This window comes from Dendropsophus ebraccatus, chromosome 12 (assembly GCF_027789765.1).
Source record: "Dendropsophus ebraccatus isolate aDenEbr1 chromosome 12, aDenEbr1.pat, whole genome shotgun sequence".
Lineage (NCBI taxonomy): Eukaryota > Metazoa > Chordata > Amphibia > Anura > Hylidae > Dendropsophus > Dendropsophus ebraccatus.
The window spans coordinates 23,959,289-23,981,022 of record NC_091465.1 but is presented as its reverse complement, the minus strand read 5'-3'; the positions used below and the strand labels follow the sequence as shown (position 1 = coordinate 23,981,022).

The 21,734-nt window shown below is 48.1% G+C and overlaps 1 protein-coding gene across 1 annotated transcript in view; it reads right to left on the bottom strand.

Annotated features, from left to right (window-relative positions):
- Positions 1–21,734, bottom strand: part of LOC138768671 (uncharacterized) — a 32,127-nt gene that overhangs the window by 4,187 nt on the left and 6,206 nt on the right. Inside the window, exons 6-14 of the mRNA XM_069946622.1 lie at positions 20,966–21,058; positions 13,092–13,205; positions 11,967–12,050; positions 8,727–9,331; positions 3,360–3,464; positions 3,120–3,246; positions 956–1,060; positions 146–241; positions 1–72 (exon numbers count right to left, since the gene is read on the bottom strand). Of these exons, the coding sequence (XP_069802723.1) occupies positions 1–72; positions 146–241; positions 956–1,060; positions 3,120–3,246; positions 3,360–3,464; positions 8,727–9,331; positions 11,967–12,050; positions 13,092–13,205; positions 20,966–21,058 (1,401 nt within the window). The remainder of the gene's footprint in view (positions 73–145; positions 242–955; positions 1,061–3,119; positions 3,247–3,359; positions 3,465–8,726; positions 9,332–11,966; positions 12,051–13,091; positions 13,206–20,965; positions 21,059–21,734) is intronic.

The window sequence follows — 21,734 nt, the reverse complement described above, 5'->3', positions numbered from 1 at the left end:
TGGTGTCCATCTGTTCAGGTGTATTCTCCTCTGTGACAGTTACCAATGTGACTGGAATCACAGCAGGACCTGCTGAAATGGAAAAGTCACATTAGAGCTACATAACACCCACACCCAATACTCTGCTCATAGTATGGACACTCACATGTAGAAGGTTCAGCGTCAGTCTGCGGGGTCTCCACAACAGGAGCGGCTTCTCCAGGAGATTCATCCTTTACCCTCAGTAAAATATCAGGAAGGTCTACAAAAAAAAAAAAAAAAAAGAAACTTTAATTTAGTTCACAGGGAGAGCGTAAAGGGGTTGTCCAGGTTTTGAAAAACATTGCCGCTTTCTTCCAGAAACAGCACCTCTCCTGTCCTTAGGTTCGGTGTGGGGTTTTGTAGCTGAGTTCCATTGAAGTGAATGGAGCTGAATACCACACACAACTTGAGTACAGGGGTGGTGCTGTTTTTGCAAAAAAGCTGCTGTGTTTCTTTTAATCCTGTACAACCCAAAAACACTCATCAATCAAAACTATTCACATGTCCCAGTGGTTTTTCTATATGACAGGGACATTAAAGGTCCTATTAGACAAAGCAATTGTTTTGTTTTCCCCCCGATAAACGATAAACAATTGCAAACAAGCGAATTTCTAAACAACCTGAAATTGTTCACCATATTACACAGAGCCATAGTCCTTAGTTACGATCGTAATTACGAGAGTTTGTATACTCTAGTAAACGAATAATCAGAATTAGGAAGGAACGATGTGCGCATACACTGATGGATTTCGTTAGTGGTTTGATCGTGGCCTGCATACACACAGAGAGATTATCGCCTAAATCCAAACAATATAACGATTTTTGGGAAAATAATCGTTCTGTGTAATAGGGCCCTGAGTCTCACCCTCAGATTCATGGTAGTTTACAGCAAAAAGCCCAGTGACAGCCAGAGCACCCCCATAAACCCCCTCACCTTTGACGTCTGTATTCTTCTCTACAGATTGATCGTCTACACGAGCGAGGGACTCATCCGCTTTCTTAACGCTGAACACAACGTCTGGATTAATGATTGTGTAACCTACATAGACAAGTGTATTATTATCATCAGAGCAATTGTTTCACATGCAAATGTTGAATTAAATGTTAAGTAAATGTACACGTATACAGTAGGTCCTATGGGGTCATGATATTCCAGGATATAGTGTATCCAATAAATTATCAGCAAGTATATAAGGGGCCTGGAGATAGCCGATACGAATAGAAAACAAATGATTCCTGTCTCTTAGCTGATGGCTGTTTGCAAAGTTATAAAATGATGTTTTTCTTATAAGCTGAAGAGTCAGAGTTGGTGCTGCACTGTTGCAACATGACTGATGTACAGGGCTCAGTTCTGGAAGTCAAGCCCTATACATCAATCAAGCAGGAAGGGGAAACAAAGACGCATGCGTACTACAGCTTAGTCCAGCCTCTATGACACTTAAGCTTGGAAAGTAGAACATGATTTTATAGCTGATGGCTGTCTGCAAAGTTAAGACACAGGTATCATTTGTTTTGGTACTGCAGACACAGCTCCTATTCACTTCAACAGGAGACCAGGCTGCAGTACACCGGTACTGCTGCTACACAGAGCCATCTGTTTCCGGGTATGTTCTCGGTGCTGGTGCCAAACAGCTAATTGGTGGGATGCCAGGTTTAGGCCTTCCGCTGACCAACTACTGATAGCCTAAGTCAGTAGACATGCTATTGATAGTTTTTGGACACATCCTGGGCCGCCTGCTCTGCACCTCTTCCTGTGTTTTCAGAACATCCAATGATGTTGCGCTCCCAAAGAAAACGGACCATCAGTATAGAAACTACGCTGAGCAGTGGGAAGGCAACGTCATCGTATGTTATGAAAACACAAGAAGAGAAGGCGGCCCAGGATGTGGCAGCAGCAGGGGAACGGGGCAGGTAGTACATTACCGACATGTTCCCCGCAGCCCCGGCAGCCTGGCCAAGTATTAATTTTTTTCCAGGTAACCTCTATAAATGGGCACTGTCACTTTTGAAAAAAAAACTACTTTTGATGTGTTGTAGAAAAATTTCAGGGTTTGGGTATTTAGACCCCAATTGTTCGCTAGGAAAATCTGGAAGAGAAGAGAGTACTAAGAAAGTAAGATCTCTCCCTGCTCTGTACCACGTGACTAAGACAAACTTACAATGTGAGTCTATGGGACCATCTAGGTCACAGACATTGATAGCAGGGAGAGAAGCACTCAGCCATGCACTTCTCTCCCTGCTTGTTATAGCACTTGCTCGAGGGTTGAACTCAGAACCCCAACCAATCAAAAGTTTTTAATAGTCTGTACGAAATGTAAAACATTTTTAAAGTAACAAATACAGGTTGAAAATTAAGCAAATGGTTTCTTTACTGTGCAAAGCAGTGACAGATTATAACCAAGTACAGTGGTGCCTTGGATTACGAGCATAATTCGTTCCGGGACCGTGCTTGTAATCCAAATCTGCTCTTAAACCAAAGCAAATTTTCCCATAAGAAATCATAGAAGTGCAGACAATTGGTTCCACGCCCCAAAAATAATTATTTATTTTTCTGAATTACATGTAAAACAGGTGAAACAAAGATTAAGAAACAGCAGAATATGTGATATCATAAACTACTGTACAGTAATGGAGAGGATGGAAAACACAAGAGCTGAGAGAGACTGCAGGGAGCATGAAGGAATGAGCAGGACATATGTGGGCACATACATGCAGCGCTCTCTGTCCGGGGAGAGAGGGGTTACAGCCGTGAAGAGATTACCTCCACAGTCCTGTCCCCTGATGTAAGCCCCAGCCTGATGTGGATCTGCTATGATTTGGAAGGTGAGGGAGACTTCCTGGGTCAGAGTACAGTGCTGTAGACCCCGCTATGCAGACCATGCCCCTCCCCCACGCGCGCTCCCACCCAGAACATGGAGCTCTTAAACCAAAGCAATGCTCTTAAACCAAGTCACAATTTTGAAAAACTGTGAGCTCTTAAACCAAAACGCTCTTAAACCAAGTTACTCTTAAACCAAGGTACCACTGTATTAGATTACTGAACCAGGAGAGGCCCTGGATGGAGAAGAGATGCAGAAGAGCGCCATCTCCAGACTCACCGAGGGATATTATAGCTTCATGTATCTCTTTCACTACAGTCTTGTAAATCTCTTTCTGCCAGTCCTCCAAGTGAATCCATTGTTTTTCTGTAAAGGACGCAGCGACGTCCTGGAATGTAATGGGACCCTTTATATAGGGGGAAAAAAAAAGTTAAACAAATTCTGTATTCTTCTTATCCATACGGTTCAGCAGGTTGAGCAATTCCCTGTACATCATGGCTAATAACTCTGCTTTCTTACCTGAATAGTCATTGTATAAGTTCCTATTATCTTATGGGAGACCCTGATGTCTAAATGAGACCGGACGCCATTGAGAATATCTGCAAAGACACAAGACCCCGATGCCTGGAAATAAAAAGAATAAAATAGAATGATTTTAATGTAATTTATATCATCTTCCCTTGACAGATTTAAAGGGCATCTGAGAGAGGCACCAGGGGGCTGGTTAAAAGGGGGTTATCCAGGTCCTGCTGTGCCATACATAGTCCCATGTTCTGTCTACAGCATAGAAAGCATCATTTTTACAGATGAGAAAGGATGCTCTCCAGTCATACAACATCTCCAGCTAGTGCAAAACTACAACTCCCAGCATGCCCTGACAGCCAAAGGCTGTCAGGGCATGCTGGGAGTTGTAGTTTTGCACCAGCTGGAGAGGAATTGATTGGAGAACACTGATCTGTAGCAAAGATTTGCAGCTGTAGCAAAACTACAACTCCCAGCATGCCCTGGCTTTCTTCTACTGCCTGGATATGATGGGAGTTGTAGTTTTACAACAGCTGGAGCTACAGGGAGGTGGATACTACTACTGAATATAACTGTACAACTACAGGACCCAATAAATGCATATACTTACTAACAGGACAATGCAACAATAACTAAGTAGAACTACTCTGCCTGATTTAAAGGAACGACACTACTGGCACAGTCTGCACTCCAGGGACATATTACAACGTGAACCCAGATGCTATGAGCCTGGCTCACACCCCGTTACACACCCGGCCCCGTGACTGACACACTGACCCGCAAGAACCTTCACATTGTAGTCGCGCCGCCTGGGTGCAAAATATCCAACTTCCTCTCCATGCGAGTCAATGAACGGGTATCGCGCATGCGCGCCACTTCGAACTACAACAGACGCGGGAATTCGCGCCTGCGCAGTGCACAGCCGGCATCTTGGCGATCTCGTGCGTAGTAACCCTGCGCCGACTGTGCTGCGCATGCGCGATACGTTATCTCGCAGTCACTCCGCATACGTACGCTGTGTATACGTTCCATACGTATTTTTACATGTTGTTCCGGCACCAAAGTGCGTGTGCTATTGAGTGCATGGTTAATAAAGCTGTTTCCCTTCCCTATTACATGGGAGCCGACAGACATGCAGTCAGAAGTAGTCGGACAATAAAGATCTTCAGAATATAAGTACCAAGTATTTATTTATTATTCCATTCCAACAAAGCTTCACAATGTTTATGTGCTGCACATTACACATCCTATTTGCTTATGCAGATTTCCTATTACAGAGCTGTAGATCCTCCATAGAAGAGAATAGGGGCTGCAATCAGAGATGAACGAATCGCTTAATCGAATCGTTGAAAATATTTTTGATCCCTTTAATTATGTATAAATAATCATGAAAAGTTCAGGTCTATATGTTTTTATCAAGGTCACAGTATTTACTGGATAGACATTGCTACAGTGCAATGAGCTATATGTACACCCAACAGAACGACTTTCTTGTTGGGTGTTATAGATATATTGTAAAGCATGCCCACAATAATAAAATAAACATGAGGACACATTGACCCATCTATGACCAGTATTTTTAGGCCAATGGTTGGAAGGTGACAACAATTTTCCTTAAAGTGACTGTACCACTAGGCCCAGGCTGAAGCACTGGAGGCGGGCCGACCCACCCTTAGTGGGAGGAAACCCCCGCCCCTCTATGATAGGGTTCCATTGATTCTAATGGAGTCACGTCATGGAGGGGCGGGGGTTTCCTCCCACTAAGGGTGGGTCGCCCGCCTCCAGTGCTTCAGCCTGGGCCTGGTGGTACAGTCACTTTAAGGTGGCCACACATAGGACAGTTCAGTCCTATCTGCAAGCAGTAAAATATTTTGGGGGGCACATATTTTAAAAGGTTTTCCCCCCAATGTGACTTTACTTTTCTTGAAAAATAATTAAACGTTGGATACAGTTGTGTTCTTTTTTTATATGAATATACAACATTGGCCTGATTCTGAGAAGTGGAGACAGTGGGGGTTCAAAAAGTGGGTTTGAAAGGGAGAGAATACAGTTTTAAATCTGAAAGTTAAAGGAGTACTCCGGAAGGGGAAAAAAAATAACAAAACATTATTTCACATTAAATGAGGCCAGAAAGTTATACAGATTTGTAAATTACTTCTATTTAAAAATGTCATGTCTTCCAGTACTTATCAGCTGCTGTATGTCCTGCAGGAATTAACAAATCTGTATAATTTTTGTGATACCAGTTGACCTATAAGGCAGTGGTCCATCAAGCTTTCCCACGCTTTTATGGCAAGATGATGGCAGTTAAAGGGGTTTTTCATTGACTTTCCCCTGCAGAGTGAACCCCAGGCACATGGTTGAACTACAGCATGGTCCCACTCAAGTAAATGGGGGCAGAGGCGGCCCCCTGCATAGTTAGATGGGGGAGATGGCCGCTGTTTGGGAACACAATGTCGTCAGCATTCATGACACAGAGGGCACAGAGAATTTTATTAATAGTATTCTGCGCTATAACAAATGCAAATGGCGGGTTTAGTTTCCCTCTATCACTACTTTAAGATATTTTTTTTTAAATGATACAGGATTTCTATGTATTGTTCTTCAGAGCAGAAGAAAACCCATCTCAGTTATAGGAATCCAACATCTCCAGGCTCATACATAGGGCTCTATATAAAGCCAAGGATGGGACTGATCCCTTCTTTTGAGACCAGAATAAACTTCCTCAGAGAAAATCCTGGGAAACCCTGTGTACGGAGCCTTAAAGGGGTTATACAGCCCTACAAACTGATGGCCTACTCTGGACATAGGCCATCAATATTTCATCTGACTGATGGCAACCCCACCAATGCTCTTACTCACCATACTCTTAGTAGCAGTAAAGCATTGTTTTACAATGGCATTCAAGTGAACAGAACACGCTGCAGTACCTTGCACCGACCCCACCGCTACTTATTGTATAGTGATGCATGAGCGAGCAGCGGTGATCAATGAAGAGGCTGCAGCGGTCACATGAGTATCACAGCCCCTTCAAACAGCTGGTCAGCAGAAGTGCCAGGAGTCAGACCCCCACTCATCTAATACTGAGGATAGCCTATGAAAGCTGGATAAACAGTTTCAAGGGGAGTTATAGTGGTAGAAAAAATGAATGGTCTGTTTTTACATCTTAAAACAATTTATTTAAAGGGAATGTGTCAACTTAAAACAGGGATGGGGAACCTTCAGCCCTCCAGCTGTTGCAAAACTACAATTCCCATCATGCCTGGACAGCCAAAGCTAAAGCTGGGAAAATTGTAGTTTTGCAACAGCTGGAGGGCCAAAGGTTCCCCATCCCTACTTTAAAATTACCTATTGTTTGAGTCAAGTTCTTTGTTAAACATAGCTTTAAAAAAAATTCAATTTTTTTTCTGATTTTCCATTCTACTATATACAGTACATAATAAAATAATCCTGACAACTTTCATTATCAACATTAGGTGTAAAACTAAACTGAGACTTTTTGTTACATAGAAACATAGAAGATTGTCGACAGAAGAAGACCACTGGGTCCCTCTAGTCTGCCCTTTTAGCATTTCCATTCTTATTGTCTTAGGATACATACATGTATATCCCAGGCAGGTTTAAATTCTGTTATTGTAGATTTACCAACCACCTCTGCTGGAAGTTTGTTCCAAGTATCTACGTATCTACTACTCTTTGAGTAAAGTAGTATTTTCTCACATTGCTTTTGATCTTAACCTCTCACTGTGTCCTCTTGTTCTTGAGATCAGTTGTTTCCTGAAAATACTTCCCTCCTGAACCTTAATTAGTCCTTTAACATACTTAAAGGGGTTATCCAGCCCTACAAAAACATGGCCACTTTCACCCAACTGTTGTCTCCAGATTGGGTGTGGTTTTGAAACTCAGTTCCATTGAAGTAAATGGAGCTTAATTGCAAACCACACCTGAACTGGAGACAACAGTCGGGGGAAAAGTGGCCATGTTTTTGTAGCGGATAACCCCTTTAAAGGTTTCAATCATGTCCTCCCTTTCTCTTCTTTCCTCCAGACTATACAGATTCAAATACTTAAGTCTTTCCTGATATGGTTTGTGTCTGACACCCTCCACCATTTTTGTAGCCCGTCTTTTGACCGCTCTATTTTATTAATATCCTTTTTTTAGGTGAGGTCTCCAGAACTGGACACAGTATTCCAGATATTGTCTGTCTGTGGTGATAAGGAGGAGGCTGCTGTAAAGTGTTGACCAAATGCTGTTAAACAGCTCAGGCAGGATGGCAGCCCTATAATAATGTACAAAAAAAAATGTATTGTTTACTGTAACTTCTTTCTCAATTTGGAGCTTTCTTTGTATAATTGTATATCAATCTTTGGATAAATGATACTGTCCCTATCTCAGTTTTTGTAAGAAAAGTTTTGTAGAAAAGTAAAAAAAAAAAAAATAGAAACAAATCAGAAAGAACACTGTTTTGGTATCAGTAAAAGAAAACCTAGGTGATACATTCCCTTTAAATCCGAATAGGTCGTGTTCCCAGATACAAACCATGGACAAGAGAAGCGTTCTAGATCCAATACACTCATACAAAGCTAGGAAGATATTCTATGTACATACAAACATTATAATATTCATATTAAAGGGGTACTCCGGCAAAAAATTCTTTCAAATTAACTGGTTTTAGAAAGTTATATCGAGTTGCAATTTACTTCTATTTAAAAATCTCAAGTCTTCCCATACTTATCAGCTGCTGTATGTCCTGCAGGAAGTGGTCTTTTCTTTCCAGTCTGACACAGCGCTCTCTGCTGCCCCCTCTGTCCATGTCAAGAACTGTCCAGAGCAGGAGAGGTTTTCTATAGGAATTTGCTACTGCTCTGGACAGTTCCTGACATGGACAGAGGGGGCAGCAGACTGAAAAGAATACACCACTTCCTGCGGGACATACAGCAGCTGGTAAGTACTGGAAGACTTGAGATTTTAAAATAGAATTACAAATCTGTATAAGTTTCTGAAACCAGTTCATCTGATAGAAAAAGACTTTCGTCGGAGCACCCCTTTAACCATGTTTTCACTATATATACACAACACATAAACATGCCTAAGTGCATAGAACACTAAGTAGGTCCAGGATTGTATGAACGATCTCGGGGGAGACTTATCAAACATGGTGTAAAGTGAAACTGGCTCAGTTGCCCCTAGCAACCAATCAGATTCCTCCTCTCATTTCCCAAAGAGTCTGTGAGGAATGAAAGGTGGAATCTGATTGGTTGCTAGGGGCGACTGAGCCAGTTTCACTTTACACCATGTTTGATAAATCTCCCCCATTGGGTATAAAGGAATTGGTGAAATAATATAAAAAGACACCATGCTCTACACCAGCCACCCGGCCTTTATCATGAAGCTCTTCTGTTTGGAGTGGACCATCTGATGCTTTTCCAGAGTGTCTTTACGGTAAAACCTTTTCCCGCAGAGGCCGCACTCAAAGGGTCTCTCTCCCGTGTGGGCCCGCTTGTGACGCAGAAGATCGTAGTTGTGGCTGAAGGTTTTGTGACATTCGTCACAAGTGAACGGCCTCACGCCCAAGTGAGTTTTTTTATGCTTGTAGAGACTGGAGCGATTTCGGAAACTTTTTGGACAGACGTCACATGTAAATGGCCGCTCCCCTGCCAGACCGTCCTCATACAGCGTGAAAGCGTTTTGGCTCTCGTCACAGGAATATGGGCGCTCGTTCTGGTGAGTCTTCTGGTGCAACGCAAGGTAAGCAAATGCCGAAAAGCACTGGCCGCAAACCAGACATTTGTATCGGTCTCTCCAGTGGATTTTCTGGTGTCTGCTAACACTTGATTTGCAGAGAAAACCTTTACCGCACTCCGTGCAAGGATATACTTTCCTCTTGGAAAATTTACCCAAACCAGATTTATCTAGCGCCGATTCCAGAAAGTCATTGGTCTGTTGGTTCCCATCCTGAATGTGTGAATCTGTTGAGATGTAATAATCAGGTTAGTAAGAGGATCCTAAAAGATCTGAAATACCTTTAACTTAAAGGGGAATATTTCAGCAGAAATTGACTATTGTTTAAATTAAGTTTTTAAGATAAACATATTTTTGGGTGTTTTTTATTATTTATTTTTCATTTTGCCATATATCATCTTGCAGTAAATCTTGCAGTTTCTCTTCTCACCACTAGGCCTAAAACTAGACTTTACGGATGATAAGGAGGAGGTCGCTGCAAAGTGATTTGTACAGCACTACAGTGAAAGGTGACGGCAGTAGATAAAGACAATAAATTAAGTTCACAGGTCAGCCTCCCCCTCCCTGTGACATGACCTCTAGAGATGGTCACAGACCATGCCCAGACACCTTTCCCATCCATGTGAATTAGGAGCCCTGGTGGATGAATGCCTTACCAGACATATATAACATTTCTATAACATGGCCTATTGACAGGGGTGGTCTTCATGAAAAGATATGATCAGCATGTTACTGACAACAGACAAGGCACCTGTACTGTAGTCATCTACAAACTCATCTGCTTCATAGGAATCATCTTCATCTTTAATCCTATAGTGAGACTAAAAGCAAGGTGCATCCATTAACTTCTATGGTGAAACTAAGTATGTATATAGCAAATGAATGCACCACCTAGTAGCATCTGGGGAATGTAATAGAGGGGTTCCCCTTTTCAGCCACTATGATCTATTACAACACTCATCTATTTGTATGTGCTTCATGTAATACAATAAATGTGCGGCTGTCCACAGCTTCTCCTGCAGATCACTGGGGTTGTCATGATGTGCTATACAGCATTATTAGGCAGCCATGGCCAGGGACTTAACACTTGCCATTAAGACGTGCACATTCTTGAACACTCCATATTGTCAAGTGGGTGGTCCTAGTCAGTGATTGTCAGATTCTGTATATGTGAGCTGTCAATCACTGTGCAGGACCGCCCACTTGACTACTTAGCTCAGAATGAGCAGAGATTTCGATAAATAAATGACACGTTATCATTGAATCCTTCTCTATAACATAATTCCTGCAGATCCTTAATATAAAGACCTATGTCCTGTAGAGCAGTGATGTTCAACCAGTGTGCAGCGGCACGACACATGGTCTGGTGTGCCGCGGGGAAAGTTCCCCAAACTATGGTGCCCCTGTGTTTTGTTCCCCCGCAATGCGCAGCGATCAGTGGCGGATTATAATGTGGGCGGTTGTGTGGTGCGCTGAGGCGGGCCGTGATGCACGCATCCAATCAACGTGTGCGCTACGGCCCGCCGCAGCGCACCACGCTCCTGGTCTCCGCTGATTGGAGGAGCACGTCCGGGCCCTACGGGCGGCCAGTAGGTGAGGCGGACAGCAGCGGCGACCATCTCGGAGGAGGTGAGGAGAGAAACCTGGGGATGGGGGAGAGAAACAGCGGAGAGAAGCAGGGGGGAGAGAAGTTTGGTGGAGAGAAGTATGGTGGAGAGAAGCACAGGAGAGAAGCATGGGGGAGAAGTATAGTGGAGAGAAGCACAGGAGAGAAGCAGGGGGGAGAAGTATGGTGGAGAGAAGCAAAGAAGAGAAGCAGGGGGGAGAAGTATGGTGGAGAGAAGAACAGGAGAGAAGCATGGGGGAGAGAAGCACAGGAGAGAAGCAGGGGGGAGAGAAGCACAGGAGAGAAGCAGGGGGGAGAAGTATGGTGGAGAGAAGAACAGGAGAGAAGCATGGGGGAGAGAAGCACAGGAGAGAAGCAGGGGGGAGAAGTATGGTGGAGAGAAGCACAGGAGAGAAGCAGGGGGGAGAAGTATGGTGGAGAGAAGCACAGGAGAGAAGCATGGGGGAGTGAAGCACAGGAGAGAAGCAGGGGGGAGAAGTATGGTGGAGAGAAGCACAGGAGAGAAGCATGGGGGAGAGAAGCACAGGAGAGAAGCAGGGGGAGAAGTATGGTGGAGAGAAGCACAGAAGAGAAGCCGGGGGGAGAAGTATGGTGGAGAAAAGCACAGGAGAGAAGCAGGGGGGAGAAGTATGGTGGAGAGAAGCACAGGAGAGAAGCAGGGGGGAGAAGTATGGTGGAGAGAAGCACAGGAGAGAAGCGTGGGGGAGTGAAGCACAGGAGAGAAGCAGGGGGGAGAAGTATGGTGGAGAGAAACACAGGAGAGAAGCATGGGGGAGAGAAGCACAGGAGAGAAGCAGGGGGGAGAAGTATGGTGGAGAGAAGCACAGGGGGGGAGAAGAAAACAGACCCAGGTTTCACACTGAGTGAGTATAAATACATTTAGAATCTATATTATTAACTATATGTATAATATGTACTGTTTTAGTGTCATTTTGTGCCATTTTGGTTGGTGGTGTGCCCCGGGATTTTTTTAAGTATAAAAAGTGTGCCGCGGCTCAAAAAAGGTTGAAAATCACTGCTGTAGAGAAGGCAGCACACAGATAATCACTCCCGTACATGAGACTACATGAATGCTGTCCTCTCTGTTGTAGGTCATAGGTCATCCAGTTTCCTAGACACCAAGAACATCACTTCTGCCTTATTATCCTGTGATTCATCCTTAACTAACAAAGCTCCGTTACTGGTCAGGACCTCAGGAAAGCTGAGTGACATCCCTGCGGCAGCTGTAAGCTTACCTGGACTGCAGCAGCCATCCGAGTCTCTCCTATGTGAGTATTCCTCATGGATAGGGCTCTTCTGTTTGGGTTTAAGTCCATGATCTGTAATATGAAAGTAATTTTCTTACTGTCATCCTCAGCGGCATTTTCAGGAAATCCTGACTTTATTCTATATACAAATGAGTCAGTTTCAGTACAGTACATGTTTTATTGAATGCTTTTGTAAGGAATGGTTCAGTCTGCTATTGCTATAGAGCAAATAAAAAGGTATACTGATGTGTACCAGCCTAGCATAAAGAATGCTCTTGCCCTCAGACAGGTGAATGGGGGGGGGGCTGCTGATAGGTTTCTTTTAAAGGGGTAGTTCACTAACATTTAGTTTCTTTCAAACTAACTTATACAGATCTTTAATTAAGTCTGATTAAAAAATCTCCAGTCTTTCAGTATTTGTCAGCTGCTGTATGTCCAGCACGAAGTGAACGACATTGTTAAAATTGTTTTCTTTCAAATAAACTGCTGTCAGAAAGTTAGATAGATTTTTCTTCTATTAAAAATACTAAAGTACTTATCAGCTGCTGTATGTCCTGCAGGAAGAGTTGTATTCTTTCCAGTCTGACACAGTGCTCTCTGCTGCCTCTTCTGTCCATGTCAGAAACTGTCCAGAGCAGCAGAGGTTTTCTATGGAGATTTGATACTGCTCTGGACAGTTCCTGACATGGACAGAGGTGGCAGCAGAGAACACTGTGTCAGCCTGGAAAGAATACAACACTTCCTGCAGGACATACAGCAGCTGATAAGTACTATAGTACTATTAATAGAAGAAAATTACAAATCTATATAACTTTCTGAAACCAGTTTATTTGAAAGAAAACTATTTTAGCTGGCATACTTCTTTAACATAAACACTAGCAACCAATCAGATTCCACTTTTCATTCCTCACAGACTCTTTGGGAAATGAAAGGTGGAATCTGATTGGTTGCTAGGGGCAACTGAGCTGGTTTCACTTTACACCATGTTTGATAAATCTCCCCCTATATTGTTATACATATGATCTCCTTCCTTTGATTTTCTGAACATACTGTATTATAGAGGTAGCAGAATATATTCATAGCGACACTGAGGGGATCAGTCAGACATCTTACCCATTGGGAAGCTCATGCTGTTTCTCCTTCTCACTTCTTCATTGTTTTCTACTGAAAACGTTTGTTTCTTCGCCTTGACTAAAAGAGGACAAGAGCTCGCAGGATCTGAAGACCCTAGAATGAAGTCTATATTATTACTGGGGTAAAAGAGGCCCAGAAGAAAAACCAAAAATAATAAAAAAAAAAAAGGCCCATAAGCTTTAGAAGCAGCAACATTATCACCGCCAAGTTCAAGGAAATAGCAGGACGGAGGCTACAGACATTAAAGCGTAACTGTCAGAAATCAGTAGTATAAGCGATTTTTTTTTTTTTTTTTTTTTTAATTCTGAATTTTTATTAAAATTTTTCACATTTTATGTAACAAAAGGCGCAACCAGCGTCTCGCAGGACGTAAAGGGGCCCATAGGAAACAATAAACAAAGAACAACCAAACACGGCTCCCATAAAATGTCAAGGTGGTATACAACGAACCTCAATTGTGTGGTGGGGAGTGAGCTAGCGCTCAACCGAACAGCAAAGTGGGGGGAAGGGGGGAAAGAGAAAAGGTAAGGCAAGCGAGCAGGTAGAAGGACGGTTGGGAAGTGAACAGGGATGGCACGCGGTCCTCACTGAGTCAGTAATGATCTGTATTCCGCGGACTCGGTAAACTGATCCCAATAGTACCACGTTTTAAAGAAACGGGCGTTTTTGTCGCGGATCTGCGCTGTCAGATCTTCCATGTGTTTGATGTCCTCCACTTTCCGGATCCACATCGCCAGGCTAGGCGGGTCCTGTTGACGCCACAGGGCAGGTATACAAGCCCGGGCGGCGTTAACCAGGTGTCGAAGAACTGAGGAGCGGTAACTCCTTTGAGGAATGTCGGACACATGTAGGAGGAAAAAGGCAGGAGAGAAAGGAAGAGGGTAATCCGTAAAGGTGGAGGCTATACGCCACACCTCTCTCCAGAAGTGCACTATTATGGGGCAGCTCCAGAATATGTGCAGAAGAGATCCCTCCTCTCCACAATTCCTCCAGCACAACGGGGACACTTCAGGGAAGATTCGATGAAGACGGGTGGGAACCCGGTACCAACGGGATAGGAGCTTATAGCCCGCCTCCTGGATGCGAGAAGAGATCGAGGAAGAGTGCGTACACGAGAGTATACGGTCCACCTGTGCGGCGGTGAGGGATGTGTCCAGATCCTCCTCCCACGCTGTGAGGAAGGGGGGTGGCGACTGGTCCGGGGGGGAACCCAACATGGCGTACAAAATGGAGAGAGAATGTCGGTAGGGGCCGGATCCCAAGCAAAGGGATTCAAATTGGGTAAGTGAACGGGCAAAGCAGGAGGGCGGCGGGAGAGTAAGGAGGAAATGATGGAGTTGGAGAGCTCTCCAGAAGCCAAGAGGAGAGGGATCCGATAGGGCACTGAGATCAGAGAGCGTGGGCCACGCCGAGCCCCTGAGAAAGAATTGGGCCCGAAAGCAACCAGCCCGTGACCAGGTGCGGAAGCCAGCGTCTTCCATCCCGGGGCGGAAGGAGGGGTTACTCAGAATCGGAAACAGGGGCGAGGGGTGGGGGGCCAGGAAGCCAGAGGAGAGGTGTTTGTGACAGACTCGGAGCGTCGGGGCGATAGTGGGGTGAGTGCCTACCAGGCGTACAGATTCTGGCCGCCAAGGCGCCGCAAGCAAGGACAGTGGGGCCATCGCCATTTCCAGGTCCACCCAAAGCTTGGAGGAGGAGTGGCGGTGCCAGTCTATTACTCTGGTCAGATGTGTGGCCACGTAGTAGTGGTAGAGATTAGGAAGCCCCAATCCCCCCCTTGATTTGGGGCGATACAGGACTGTCCTTGCTAGCCGCGGTGGCTTGTGCGCCCACACGAATTTGGTCAGGAGCGAGGTGAGTTGCCTGAAGTATGACAGGGGCACCGTGACCGGGAGGGCCTGGAATAGGTACAGGAGACGGGGTAGGACATTCATTTTGAAAATTGCGCATCTGCCGAACCAGGAGAAGGTGCCCCTGTGCCACCTCAGCAAGTCCTTCTCTATCGACTGAAGCATAGGCGGGAAGTTCGTCTTGTAGAGGTCGGATGGGGAGGGTGTGAGCTGGATCCCCAAATACTTAAGAGAAGAATGGGACCAACGGAAGGGGAAAGACGCCTCTAGGGAGGAGACCGCCGCCGCCGGAAGGGTAATATTGAGCGCCTCAGATTTCTGGAGGTTAATCTTGTAATTTGAGAGGGCTTGATAGCTAGATAACTCTGCCAACAGGTTGGGGAGGGAGACATTGGGTTGGGAAAGGAAGAACAGGAGGTCGTCCGCGTAGGCGGCGACTCTGTGTTCCCTCGGCCCCACCTGCACCCCAGAAATATCCGGGTTACGCCTCACGTGTCTAAGAAAGGGCTCCAGGGTCAGGATAAAGATGAGCGGGGATAGGGGGCAGCCCTGCCTTGTTCCGTTGGAGATGGGGAAGGATGCGGATAGAAGGCCGTTGACCGATACCTGAGCCGAGGGGTGTGAGTACAGGGAGCCTATCCACTCGAGCATGTGAGGGCCGAGGCCGATATGCCGGAGTGTGGCGAAGAGGAACGGCCAGCCTACGCGGTCAAAGGCCTTCTCCGCATCCGTGGACAAGAGCATGGCAGGGAGGGTAGAGGAGTGCATCCGATGAATGATATTTATGGCCCTAATAGAGTTGTCGCGGGCCTCCCGCATGGGCATGAATCCCACCTGATCTGGGTGGATTATGGCTTGGAGGAGGGGAGTAAGGCGGGCCGCCAGGATCTTTGAAAAGAATTTAAGGTCCAGATTGAGGAGGGAGATGGGACGGTAATTTTGGCAGAGCGAGGGGTCTTTACCATCTTTCGGGATAACTGAAATGTGTGCGCGGAGGGCATCCAGGGGGAGGGGGAAGCCAGTGGATACGGAGTTAAAAGCGGACAGGAAGTGGTCCCGGAGGAGGGAGCCAAAGGTCTTATAGTAGGGCAAGGTAAAGCCGTCCGGCCCCGGGGCCTTACCCGACGGGGATGTCTTAAGGGCCCAATCCCATTCCGACACCGTGATGGGGGATTCGAGTGAGGTGGCATCCTCCTCCGTCAGCGTCGGTAACCCCGAGTCTGTCAAGTACGAGGCAATGGCCGCACGGAGAGACGAGGGGTCTGAGGGAGTCGTGGGAGTGGGCAGGCCATATAGAGAGGTGTAGTATTCCCGGAAGGAGTCTGCTATTTGGGAGGACAGGGTTCGTTTCACGCCAGGGGGGGAAGTAACATGGGGAATGAAGGAGCGAGCTCGCTGTTGTCGCAGGGCCCGAGCTAATGTCTTGCCTGGCTTATTGCCGAACTCAAAATAGTGACGGCGACAACGCGCCAGAGAGGCCTTGGCATTCGCGAATGTGAGGTCTCTAAGCTGCCTACGCAAGTCCGCCAGCTCAGAACCTGCGACAAGATCCAAGGTCGTTTTGTGTCGTTTATCTAGATCCGCGATTCGCGCAAGCAGGGATAGTATTTTGGCCGATCTTTCTTTTTTTAAGCGGGATGCAAGCTTAATAAACGTGCCCCTTATAAAGCATTTGTGAGCTTCCCACACTATCAGCGGAGAGGAATCCGGCGACGTATTGTTAGAGAAATAAGAGGTGAGGTCAGCCTGGACCTCCGCCAAGACCCCCGGGTCCCTCAATAGGGTCTCATTCAGGCGCCACCGCCAACTGCGTGGGCGGGGGGGGGAGAAAGATAAAGAGAGAGTGATGAGCGCGTGATCCGAAAAGGAGATGGGATCTATGGAGGCTGCCGTCACACAGTCCAGACTGGCATGGGATATGAAGAGGTAGTCAAGGCGGGAATACACGTTATGTGGGTGCGAGAAGAAGGTGTAGTCCTTGTCACGGGGGTGGAGCAGTCGCCAAGAGTCCATCAACTGGTAGGAGTGAAGAAGTTGCTTTGCCCGTCGTAGGGAAGAGAAAGAGAGGGCAGAGCGGCCCGAGGAGGAGTCTAGAAGAGGATCGAGAGCCATGTTGAGGTCCCCCCCGAAGACAATCATCCCCTCTAAAAAGTCCTCAACTTCAGAGAGGCATCGTTCCAGGAAGGCGGACTGACCTACATTCGGGAGATAAACTGTGCCAAAAGTGCACAGAACACCTGCCATTTTCCCCTTAACAAAGAGGGACCGACCCTCAGCATCCGATCTCTGGTCTATGAATTCCCATGGGGCCGAGCGAGCGAGCAAGATCGCCACGCCTTTCGTCTTGGAGTCCGGAGAGCAACTGTGATATACATCCGGAAAGTGGTGATCGGACAACCTCTGAATTTGATCCCCCCTGAAGTGGGTCTCCTGAATGAAGGCCACCGAGGCCTTCTTGGCCCAGAGAAGGCGTAGGAGAGAAGAACGCTTCTCTGGAATGTTCAGACCTTGAGCGTTGAGTGACAAACAGAGCACTGTTGACATGACTCAGTGAGGAGCAGACCTGCGTAGGCGAAGAGGAAGGGAGGGAGGGAGGGGCCCCCAAACCACGGGGGAGGAAGGGACAGAAAAGAGAAGAGCAAAGCGGGAGGTGGAGGGGAGGGAGACGAAAGAGGGGGGGGGGAGGGGTTATGAGGCAAAAGCCTCTCAAGCAGTAGGGGGGCGGGGGTCTTAAGGACCGCCGTCCAGGAAACCTATGCAGAAAAAAGGGGGAACCACAGGGATACGCGGAAGAGCAGGCCAGGGGACCCAGTCCGGGCCCTCAGATCGGTAACAGTCTTTTGTGGGGCAATCCATCACGGGAGACAGAGGTAAGTGGAGAGACGGAAAAGGAAGAAGAGAGATAGGCAAAGTTTGAGGTCGGTTGAACGCCATAGGCGGTAGTGCACGAGGGCTAGAGAGCACACCCGCCCACCTTCATAGCGGAAAGACCCATACCCACCAGAGTCCCCCGAAAGAAACACAGGAGTACACATCGTACATTAAAATGCAGACGTAGCCCTACAGGCTCAGGAACTAGAAAACATATACCAAAAATTAAAGAGGAGAGGGGGGGGGAAGGAGGGAGAAGGGGAGGGAGAGAAGGAGAGGGGGGGGGGGGAAGGAGGGGGGGGAGGGGAAGGGAAGGGGGGGAGGAGGGAGGAGGAGGGGGGAGGAGGGAGGAGGAGGGGGGGGGGAGAGGGGGGAGGGGGGGAGAGGGGGGAGAGGGGAGGGGAGGAAAGAAGGGCGGGTGTATATCGGTGTAGGGGAAGAAAGAAAAGGGGAGGAGTGGGGGGGGGGAATAAGGGGGGGAGAGGAATCAGGGAGATGGGCATGGAGGCACTTGGTAAGGGAGGGGAGGCGAGGGAGGGAGGGAAGTGAGGGCAGATAGGGGGGGAGGGAGAGGGACTAGGAGTAGGCAGGGGCAGTCAAAGGTAAGACAACAGAGGCAATAAAATGACAGTAACGATAACAATAACACTCCCCCCCCACAACCATTGGTGGAGGCCATTCTGTCCATCCAGCTAGGAAGTCTTATCCCTTCCCCAGTCCCGAGGAATGGGTGAGTAGGTGAGGAAAGGGCGGAGGGCAGCGATAGGCTCCTTGAGGGGCTTTCAATCAGTGACTCCGTACCTCGGAGCTTCGGAGGGGAGGGGGGGGGGAGGGGGGAGTGGGGACCTCTTGGGAGGGGAGAGGGAGGGGAGGGAGAAGAATAAGGACTGGGAGGGATCGGGTAGGTCCTCGGCGGGGAGGGAGGAGGGGCCGGGGGGGGGAGGGGCCGGGGGGGGGGGAGAGGGGGGGTTGGCTCCACGGCCCATAGGGAAAACTACGTCATGGCCACGTAGGCCAAGAGTCACGAACAGTCCTACTCAGCTTGTGGAAGTATCAGGGTCCCCGAACTCCACCAATGCACTGCAACAGGCAGTGAACTCTTCCAAGAGGGACACCGCGGCAGCGTCTCCTGACCCAGCCGGAGAGAGGGGCGCCTACGATGGCGGGATCGGGTCTCTGCGGGGGTCCAGTGGGCGGTCTGGCAGGAGGCGTGGATCCCGGTGGCGAGGAGAGCGGGGGGGGGTCCCCGCGAAGAGGAGAGCGGGATCTATGCGGACCAGGCCGCGGGGAGCGGGTGGCGGCTCCAGCGGGTGGGGGTGGAAGTTCCGGGGCCGTCCAATCCGGCAGGTGCAATGAGGTCAGGCCAAGCAGTTCCAATGCGCCCGGCAGGTCTTTCGGTGTACGCAGTAGGTAGGTGGTCCCGGCATGCCGTATGATTAGATGAAATGGGTACCCCCATCTATAGGAGGCCCCAGAGTCCTTGATGGCGTCCAGGAGGGGACGCAGCATACGGCGCATGGCTAAGGTGCGCCGGGAAAGATCCGGAAGGAGAGTGATCTCTGCCCCCTCAAATTCCATCGGGCCACGCTCCCATGCCCTCTGCATGATCGCCTCCTTCTGTTGGTAATAGTGCACCCGACACAGCACATCACGGGGGCGGTTCCTGTCAGGCGGACGCGACCCAGCTACTCTATGGGTACGGTCCAGCTCAATGTGGGTATCTGTGGGGTCCCCTAGGTACCGGTTGAGGATAAATTTAACCGCTCGGGTAAGGCGGTCCGGTCCAATGTCCTCGGGCAGCCCGCGGATCTTCACGTTATTGCGGCGACCCCGGTTCTCGAGGTCGTCCACATGGGCAATCAGATCCCGCAACAGCAAATCATGAGAGTCTAGGCGGGGGGTCATGGAGGCCAGCGACTGATCCGTGGCATCTTGCCTAGCTTCCAGCCCGGACACTGCCGCTGTGACCGAGGAGAGGGACGCCTTGAGCTCCGCCATATCACCGGCGCGGCGTTCCTCCATACGCGCCAGCTGCGAGGCAAGCTCCTCTCTGGTGGGGAGGGCCTGAAGCAGAGACCTTACCTCAGCGAGCAGGGCAGCCGAGGCCGACGAGTCCAGCGGGTGGTGCTCGGTAGCTGCCGGTGGTGATGGCGACATGTCGTCGCTCTGCGGGGTGCGGAGGATAGCGGGCAGCGGATGGCTTAACTCCGGGAACGCAGGAGGAGCAGTCTTCTGTGTGGCGCGGCGGGTGGCAGGCGCGGCGGCCATCTTGGAGTGCTGTGGAGAGGACGGGGACACGCTCGGTGCTGCCCGGACAAATCGGTCTATGGAGTGGCGGGGATTGACCGGCTTGGTAGCGGGAGTCTTCCTGCCCCCGGTGGGCATAACGCTGAGGCGATAGTGAAGGGTAAGTCCCGGTAATGTAGCGCGGGGCCCGGAGCTGCGGTCAGGCACGTCTTCACCCGGCCATGCTCAAGCCACGCCCCCCAGTATAAGCGATTTTAAGAAACTCTATAAATAGGTTTTATTAGGCAAAAAAGCCTCTTTCTGTACTCCAAAAGCAATTTTACAGCCTTCCCCCCTCCCCCTCACTTCTTATCTGTGCATTATCAGGCAAATCCGTCTTCATTACAGAGAAGCCAGTAAAAACGGGTTCTGCTGTGTCAATTATATCCTATGGAGGGGGGAGGGGCCGAGGGAGATGAGTGAGCAGGAGGAGGAGACATGAAGGTCAGCTGTATGTAGACTGTCTGGGCACCTAAAACGCTGGATTCAGGGGTCAGAAAGGTCAGTGCTTATCTAGGAATTTGTTGAGAGAAGATTGCAGGGTGTTGTGCTGTGCAGGACTGATCCGTGCTCACTCACTCCTCTCAGCCCCTCCCCTCTCCATAGCCACAAAATGGACACAGAAATCCTGCTTCTTCTGAAGTGAAGGGGGAGATAGGAAAACAGCTTTTTCAGTACAGAAGGAAACTCTTTTGGTATATAAAACCTATTACAGAGTTTCTTAAAATTGCTTGTACTATAGATATTTTTTTTTTTTTTTTTTTAGAAAAATGACCTTGAAATGACAGTTATGCTTTAAGATGCCCCGACCCCCGCCCTTACATTACTATGCCAGCAGCTGCTTACTCTGTGTGTTCTGTTGGGATTCAGCACAGACATTGCCCTGCAGGTTCTGGTCTTTCTTCCCATTTGATCCATCTGTTGTGACGGCAGGACCTGCTGTAAAGGTAAAGTACTCAATGTAAATTAAGATTAAACTCCATAAACATCTGTGCTTCGCAATTTCAGTTATTATGTAGACATTGATAAAAATCAAAACAGAAAGTGTTGCCATAGGGTCTAACAGCAATAAAGCTGGCAAAGCCTGTAGATGATTGTTGGCCAAGTAATTGCCATTCCTCGTGATCCTCAAGTTGAAGGCTGTCTTAGGCTACGTTCACACGTAGCAAAACTAGCGGAATTCCGCGGCGGAAATTCCATTGCCGTTAGCCTCCCTCTCATAATGGGAGTCTATGGGACGCGCGCGCTGCTGCTCTCCCCGCGCTGAAGAAAGAACATGTTCATTCTTCAGCGCAGAGAGACGCTGTGAGAACCGCCGCGGAATTCCGCTAGTTTTGCTACATGTGAACGGGGCCTTACATGCGGCCGATTATTATTGGGCAAATTAGTGTTCCTGTGTAAAGGGCCAGTGATCAGCTGACAGTGTGTTCATCAGCTAATTGGATCCTTTGCGCGGCCATTTAAATTACTGCTATTGCCTGTATATCACTGTCCGCAAACATAAGGCAACCAACAATGGTGAATTGGCCCCAAGGTGTGGATATGTTCTCAATGGAGGGAAGGGCCAGACTCCCTCGACAGAGGCTTACGCCCCATAACCATGCAGCATTCAATA